The sequence below is a fragment of the Gossypium hirsutum genome, chromosome A08 (assembly GCF_007990345.1).
Source record: "Gossypium hirsutum isolate 1008001.06 chromosome A08, Gossypium_hirsutum_v2.1, whole genome shotgun sequence".
Taxonomy (NCBI): Eukaryota; Viridiplantae; Streptophyta; class Magnoliopsida; order Malvales; family Malvaceae; genus Gossypium; species Gossypium hirsutum.
This window is the reverse complement of record NC_053431.1, coordinates 108,261,340-108,270,408: the sequence shown is the minus strand read 5'-3', so window position 1 is coordinate 108,270,408 and position 9,069 is coordinate 108,261,340. Positions and strand designations below refer to the sequence as shown.

Here is a 9,069-nt window from a genome sequence, read left to right as displayed (position 1 = left end):
TATTTTTTAGTAATGGTAATGGGACTACTTTACTATTAACAGAAAGATCCCTTGAAGGAAAAGAATGCTTTTTAGACCAAAAGAATGAAAGAAGAAAGGGGGTAGTACTGCTAGGAGGGACCGGGGTGGCGTAGATATGGGCATATTTGAGTTAATTATTTGGTTCATGTTCCAAATACGATGAACCATGCATCCAGATTATGTTATTCACGTTTCTCATCTGGAAAACCAACAGAGATGTATAACATTTATGTGGAGGGAGACTAAGGATCCTAAAAGCTAAAAGGTATTACATTATTATTGTATAGGGGGAGGTTAGAGGAGGGTCAAAGTAGTTTCTGTTTTGGTCAAATTCCTCTATTAGTCCTTAAAATTATAGTATGTTACAGATTTAGTCTTGATATTTTTAGTCCTTATATTTTTTGAAAATTTTGATATGGACTAATGATAGTTGTTAAGTTCATTATGTTAAAAATTTTCATTTCTAAAATCTTATGACGCAAATATATTGTACATGCGTAATGGTATGCCACATTACTATTTTTATATAATACCCACAAAAAAGCAAAATTTTTAGAATCAGACTGTAGTCGAATTGGTCTAACTGGCTTGTTAGTTCAATTAAATAAATTATTTTAAAAATTAAAAAATGAGAAAATTCGATTCAACCAATTCGAACGATTTGTGAGTCAACCGATCCAACACTTTGTTCAAAATCGATACCCTAACTGATTTTCAGTCCAATCTAGTTCAGAAAACAGTGCAAAGAAGGTCATACTATTTTAGTTAATGAATACCGACTAAAAATGATCAAATTAGAAAACATGTACTAAATCCACAACTTAATCATAATGATTTTGGCTGTTACCATTTGGCCCAAGATTGAAATTTTGAAAATAGAAAAAAATAGATCAAATTAGAGTATATGAATTAAATTTGTAACTTATGCATAATATAAGGACTAAAAACAGTATTTGACCATTTGTTTTGGATTGCTGTTCTTCTATGTGTCTGTCTGTAAGTCTCATCTGGTCTGTGTTGCAGGCAGTCTCTCTCTCTCTTTCCATGTGTACAATTAATGGGGCATAGGCTTATCCTTCAAAAACACGTGTGGTTTGTGAGAGAGAGAGAGAGAGCATTACGTGAAGTGGAAGCAAAACTGGTGGTGTCTCGTATGCATATGATGATTACCTTGTGAGTGAAGAAAAATGCATCGAAAAAGACAAGATAGAGTCAAAGACAAGACGACCAACCATACCATCCCTCAATCCTATGTGTGAGGGTAAGGGAGGTCCCCCTCCAATCCGTTTTCCACTCTACCCATCAACCAACAAACACTCCCTTTTTCCATTTCCCTCAACACATATATAAATATATTCATATTCCAAAGCAAACGAACCCCACAATCCCATCACTATCATCATCACCATTACCACCCCATCAAGCCTTCTTTCCCCCTTCTCTCTCCGCTGCAAACATCATTCACCTATATTATACCTCTCTCTTATCTCCATCCAACCAGTTAAAAAGATTGGAAAAGGCTCCACTACATCAGATCGACACCCAACTGTGCAATGAGGAAGCCTGATCCTAATATGCCAAAAAACAACACCAGCACCACCAACAAGATGAAGCTGAGGAAGGGGTTGTGGTCACCAGAAGAGGACGAGAAACTCATGAAGTACATGTTAACCAATGGACAAGGCTGCTGGAGTGACATTGCTAAGAATGCTGGTCTGCAAAGGTGTGGCAAAAGTTGTCGCCTTCGTTGGATTAATTACTTGAGACCTGATCTCAAACGTGGCGCCTTCTCTCCTCAAGAAGAAGAGCTTATCATACATTTGCATTCCATTCTTGGAAACAGGTTCTATTTCTATTCAATTTCTCTTCCAAAAGGCCAATGACATACGCATATTTATGTATCTTGGTGTAGTTCATTATTTAGAATCGCTTATGAATATTATATTCGAAATTTATATAGCCTTTGTTTAAGCTAAGATAGTTAAGGGTAGTTAAGGGCTATTCAATCCCATGGAATATGGCACTTCTGATCTATAATCTTCCCCTCCAGAAAACTTCATGCATTTGCAAAAAATGATCACCAGTGACCGGCCACACACCGGCACCAGCCATCATGTGCACCACTCATTTTTTCTGGGGTTTCATTTTCATTTTCACTTTGAGATATGTGTCAAATCATGTTTAATGCAACAATGTTAACATCTCTGTTGAAAACTTTATATTGTATACTGGTTATAGATAGATACATGTGATGTCTTATTATGTTTAATTTGGTTCCAAAATTTGCAGGTGGTCTCAAATCGCGGCTCGTCTTCCAGGAAGGACTGATAATGAAATAAAGAATTTCTGGAACTCAACACTAAAGAAAAGATTGAAAAACAACACATCCACATCCTCATCACCCAACAACAGTGATTCATCGGAGCCCAGGGATGTCGTAGGAGGGATTTTCCCTCTGCACGAACATCACGCGATGACCTTTTGCGTGGACTCAATATCCTCATCATCAACAATATCCATGCCACCGATGGTTACAGGCAACCAATTCGATCCGTTCCCCTTGCTCAACATCAACCGTTACGATATAACGGGCGGTGCAGCAGGTTTATTGGATGTGCCTACATGCTTGGCACAAGGTGGTTTGGGAGAGGCATTATATGGGGATTATGGGGTTTTAGAGCCAGGAAAAATAGCGTTGGAAGGGGACTTTTCACTTCCTCCACTTGAGAGTAGAAGCATTGAAGAGAGCAATACTGCCATTAACAGCATTGATAGGAAAAGCAATAACAACAACCACCACCACCACCATAATAATAATACTTGCTTCAACAACACTGATCAAAGCTTTAAAGTAGGGGAGGCGTTTGGGTTAGAAAATCATCATTGGGAAGGGGAAAACTTGAGAATGGGAGAATGGGACTTAGAGGGTTTGATGGATAACATATCTTCTTTTCCTAATTTCCTTGATTTCCAAGTTGAATAACTATATCTTCCATTTTCAATTCTACCCAAAGCCACATATAGAAAATTTTGGGCAGATATTTTCATACTTGAAGTCCTTGCCATCTCAGAACCTCCATTTTTTACCCCATTTAATCCTTGTTATTGGTTCATTATACTCTCTTTTGTTTTTTGGGTTTTATTTTCAATTTGTTTTAGTTTTATATCCGGCAGCTTGCATAAATTGGGACGTCGTCGAATAAGCATAAAATAGGTGGGAGATTAGCAGAGGTGAAGCTTGTTGTACGTAAATGTAAGAGCATGAGGCATGCAAGGGGGATCGTGCAAGAACCGTCGTCCCTTTCTTAAGAGAAAATGTGAATAGTGATATACAGAAATAGAGAAAGCCAAAAAAAAAGAAAAAAGAAAAAAAAAAGAAGATTATATTTGTTGAATTGTATACTTTTACTTTCATGTACAAATGAGGGGAATAAATTTGAAGGTAGATTTTTTTTTTTTGGTTATTAGTGGAAGGCCGAGAAGGACCGACGTTGAAATAATAAGCAAAATACAACTGCAGTTTCTTTTATAAGTACGTACGTACGTTAAATGATCAACATCTTCAAAATAAATGGTCTATTTCCTATCCAGTGTAACACAAATTAAATTTCTTCAATTAGGATTTACGCCACAAATAATATTTATAGGGATAATATCACATTTGGTTTTTGTACTTTCATAAATGTCCAATGTAGAATTTGCATTTTGAAAATATTCAATATAGTACTGAACTGTCAATATATGTTTTATTATGGTTAATGTACGTTCATAAATATCAATGTGGTATTTGTACTTTAAAAGTATCATATATAGTACTTAAACTATTAATATGTGCTTTATTATGGTACATAGGTTTAACACCGTTAGTGAATTGTTAAACTAGCCAATGAAAATTTTAGATATAATTTTTTTTCCAAACCATCAAAGTCTACATGAATAATATAACATTATATGAAAAATTATACTAAATTAATTGATAAACAAATAGCTAAACATATGGTTAATAAAAAAGAAGTTAGTCTAAATAGTTACTATTGTTAACTATTTCTGTAACACCCCATACCCGACCTAGTCGCCAGGTCTAGAGATGCTACAATCATTGTCGGAGCAACTATAATAAAACAAAACGTATATTCCATAAATTACTATAATATATTCCAAATAAACAATCATTAAACCATTATGCCATATCAAACTCCAAATTTAGGGTTCATACGAGCTTAAGAAAGCTCTATTGATAACCTGGGATCATTGGAGGACTAAAATGTAACATTGTAAAAGTTTTCAAGTTAATGTCACAACTTCCAGACAATAAATAAGCTTCCCTATTTGAGGACCAAATTGTAAAGTTTTAGAAACTATACTAGATGGGCATTGCGACTTGGGATTTAGCGTCGCAAATTTAAAGGTTGGCATCGGGACATCCAATGGGTGGTGTCACGACATTGAAGACAATAGCCAACTCTCCAACCTAATGACCAATTTATAAAACTTTCAGACATTTTAGAGCCAATGTTGCGACATCAAAACAGGGGACATCGCGACATGATAGCATGGTGTCGCGATAATTAAGGTGTGAAGCCACGACATTCACAATAGTCCACTATGGTCAAATTTTCATACATTTCCAAGTTACATAAGACTACATTGGTTAGGTATAAGTTCCTAACCTGACAAACCCCATACTTAAAATAGCTCCATATACAAACTCAACTCAATCAACATCATTTTCATGCATGATTAATACCATTTACATATATCCACAATCATGAGACCATTATTCCATCCCAATATATACCAATTCAAGATTATGACCTTTTTACCTATGCAATTTAAATATCAACAACTCACATACCCTTGACATGAACCAAAACAAAGCATAACTAATTATTTTTCAAGCATAACATTTAACCTATCATTCCTAAACCATTCATCCACTTGGCTAACTAATTTACCTCACATTGAAACCTTTAACATGCCATCATACAAAATTTGGCTTAATGGAGGAATGGGCGGATTGTTATGAGATTCAAGGGAGTTTGGGGGCATCGTGAAACAATATTTGACTGGCCCTAACACCGTGACGATGATATATAGGTCATTTGGAATCAAAAGGCCATCGTTAACCATGGTATGATCCAGTGGCGAATAGGTTCATAGTATGACAAAAATAGAGTCCCTTAGTACAGTGAACAAGAAACCTCACAGGGAATAAAGAAAGAAAGTCCCCATAAGGCTTATGTGGCGAGCATTTTGACATGATAATTAAGGTGCATCTGGAGACGCTGGCAAGCTTGTCAATAAGAGGATTCTCCAAAAATTTGAATAGGCAAGAGAAGTTGGTAGAAACGTGTTAAAAATGGGTATGTGTGAAAAGAATGGGGTAGTTCCTTCAAAGTATTTGCAAATAGGTATCCATTGTTAAGAGTCCACCAGAGTTTTGACACGTAAACCAGCATTGGTTACAATAAAGTGTAATGATTACGCAGATTCAAACCTTATGCATCCATAGGTAAAGAGTTCGTTAGAAATGGGAAAGTCCGCCAAATGCTATTTTTGGTGAAAAGTCCGCCGATAATTAACTAAATAAAAGGATGTCTATTAGGGCTGATTATCATAGGGAGATTCACTTAGGACTATCAATTGTGGAATTCCGCCAAGGAAAATCTAAGAAAGAGATAGCCTGATAGGAACTATCTACTATTAGGAGTGTCTTAGTAGAATGATTTGAAGTGAGAAAGTCTTATGAGACTACCTTGCAAGCACAAGCTCCAAAGGAAGAGAGATGTGTATCAATCAGCCAAATCTCATATCCAAGACTGCAAATGTGGATGTTATATTAGGTCTTCCTTTAGGAGGATTTTATGCCAAAGACTAAGTCAAAAGAAGTTAATCGTCAGGTTAATGTGGTAAAGATATGTTTGGTTTAGTGTGGAATAAAACAGATCAAGGTAAGGATCCGCCAATGTAACAAAGAATTTCAAGTCCGTCAATAGAAATAGTAGTCGCCGAACCAAATTTACACATATATGGTTATCTTTAAGGAATCAAATCAGGAAAGATAAACTAGGAGTTCGAGATGAAGCTGAACAGGGTCTAGACCCATAAGAAATTGTTGTTTACTGGAGCACAGTTATGGCTAGATCAATAGTTATGTCTGCCGACAGTTAGCTCAGAGAAAACAAGGCATTGGCTACGCTAGTGTAATTATGGAATCTCCTACAAAAAATAAGGAGTTTTAATTTTGTGCATAAAATCTCACTTTCCCTAAAATTTAAGAGTCTTCTACGAAAATCGATGTACCGAATCTCGCTAAGTTAATCTAAATTTATAAATCTACTACCACTACAGGAAAATGGGGCTTTAGCGGCGTTTTTAGTGGCGTTTGTACAGAAAACGTCGCAAAGAGTATAATTTAGCAAACGCCGCAAAAAGTTGAGTAATAGTGGCGTTTTTAGACCAAACGCCGCTAAAAACTAAGCAATTATGGTGTTTTTAGCCCAAACGCCGCAAAAAGTTGGTCAATAGTGGCACTTTTATTTCAAATGCTGCTAAAAGCTGAGCAATTGTGGCGTTTTTATCCAAACGCAGCAAAAGGTTGAACTATAGTGGCATTTTTTTATCCAAAAGCCGCGAATATGTATTATTTTTTACGAAACGACTCCGTTTTGTTATCCTTGAAATGCCTTGGTCTTTTTCCCAAAATCAGTTCCCCCTCCCTAAAATCAAACTTAATTAACTATTTTTGAATGCCTCGATTTTTATTTTGAATCTTATAAAATTGAATCCAATTTAGATAAAACTTTATGTCTCAAATTAAAAATCCAACTTGAATTCAAGTGTTTACAATCTCAAGTGAATCATATTTAATTAAATCCTAAACCCTATAATTAATATATATTTAAGGGCATAACTAGCAGGTTGAAAGGGTTTCGGCTGCTCTAAAATGAAAAATTTTCCATTTAGGACTTTTGAAAATTTTTAAAATTTTAAAGGTAAAATTGCACTTTATTCCTTTGAAAATGGAAAAATTTTGATTTAATCATTTCAAAATTATAAAAATATATGCTATCAAAATGATGAGATTGCATTTTTACTTACAATTTAGGGTTTAATGTTTAGTATTTTAAGTTTATGGTTTAAGGTTTGTTATTTTGGGTTTGGAGTTTATTATTTTGGGTTTAAAGTTTAGGGTATATGATTTTAGGCTTTAGAGTTTGGGATTTAATGCGTAGCATTTTATGTTTAGGGGTTAAGATTTGTTATTTTGGGTTTAGGGTTTATAGTTTATGGTTTAAAATTTTATAATTAGGGTTTTATTGTTTATGGTTCTAAGGGGTTAGGGTATTAGGGTTTAAGGGTTAGGGATTTTGATAAAAAATGACAAAAAATAAATTTATTTTAGGGTTTAATTAAGCAATAAGATTCTTTTTTAATAACTTTTGTACCTTGTAATATATATTTAGGGTTTAGGGTTTAGGGATTATGGTTTTAGAGTTTAAGGTTTGGTTTTATTTTTTAAAATTAATTTCGTTCACAATTATAAAATTTTACAAATTAGATATACTGTTTGAAACAAAACAAACTTAGTTTAAAGGAATTTAAGAAATAATTAAACTATAAAAATTTATTACTATCAAAGGCATTAGCGGGGCCGCAAAAAAACATTTTACTTTAGGCTAAACAGCGTCGTTTTAAGTTGCATCTCTGTGGCATTAGCGGCATTTCTATAGATCGAGTATTAGCGACGCTTTTTGAAAAACACCGCAAAAAAGTTGAGCAAAATGTCGCCGTTTTATTTTTCGCTTCAGTGGCATTAGCGGAACTAGCACAAAAACGTAGCAATAGATTAAGAATTAGCAGCTTTTTTTGAAAAACGCTGCTATAGATCAAGAATTAGCGGCGCTTTTTGAAAATCGCTGCAAAAAACTTAAGCAAAACGACATCGTTTCATTGGCAACGCTACCTAATAAATGCTGCAATAGACCGATTATTAGCGTTGGTTGTGGAAAATGCCGCAAAAGTTCATTATGTTTACCAAAACGACGTCGTTTTGGTTTCATCCATTTTATCCCCACCACTATACCCAAACTCATTATTTTTCCCCCAACAAAATTTCCCCTAATCCCTAAATGTTCCCCAACTTAATTCCCCAACTCGAAACCTTCAAATCCCTAAAATTTCCCCCAATTCAAAATCCCCAAATCTGTTTCCCAAAATCCCAAAATCAAAATCCCTTTTATTTTCGCAAAGTCTCTTTAAGGTGTTTATGAAATTGGATAGATGGGATTATGAAGTTAAAACCTCTTTCGATTCTTGCATATCTATAATCAACGCTTACTATCACCAGGTATTAGCTCTTCTCCATGTTTTATTGCTTGTTTTGTTTGTTTGAATTGGTAATTCTTTGTTTTGGAGAAGATCTTTGGTTTTAGTTTGTAAGATTTTTTTGTTGCAGGTGCTTTCCATACTCGTTTCTTCTTCATATCTGGAAAATATTGCTATCCAATTCAGAAGTACTTTTGGGTAAGTCTTTTTTTCTCAATTTTCTAGCTTAACTATTGGTTAAATCATTCATCTTACACTCTTTTCCTATTTAGTTACATAGATATATTTTAATGAATTTGGATTTCCCTGGTATTCTAGGTGATAGTTTATTCTTAATAGAACTTTGGATATGTGGTAAATATTTTCGTTTTGGGGAGTAAATTTTGGTATAGAAATTGCATATTAGTCCAACATCATCTGTGTATTCAATTGAATGTGTTTTCCGTTTTTTAAGGATGTTGCTTATGGATTCCTTGACGAAGATATCTTTCAAATTCTTCATTAGAGGTGGAGATTTAATTATTGTAAATGAGAGGCATGACACTATAAAAGCTGTTAAAGTGTGCGAGAATTCAGTTTTTCAAAATCGTTTCGGTTTATTTAAAGCTGTTAAAGGTACATTATATTTGTTAAGGGAATAAGAAAACACTAATATTGAGTTTTTAAATATTGTAAGAGAATTTGACATTAAATAGTTTCACAATGTTTTAATAAGTTGAT

General features: G+C 34.4%; 1 protein-coding gene across 1 annotated transcript; it reads left to right on the top strand.

Annotated features, from left to right (window-relative positions):
• Nucleotides 1–1,393: 1,393 nt before the first annotated feature.
• Nucleotides 1,394–3,478, top strand: LOC107930087 (transcription factor MYB83). Its single transcript, XM_016861651.2, has 2 exons — nt 1,394–1,864; nt 2,311–3,478. The coding sequence occupies exons 1-2, from the start codon at nt 1,575–1,577 to the stop codon at nt 3,002–3,004; spliced, it is 984 nt and encodes a 327-aa protein (XP_016717140.1). The 5' UTR covers nt 1,394–1,574; the 3' UTR covers nt 3,005–3,478.
• Nucleotides 3,479–9,069: the final 5,591 nt, after the last annotated feature.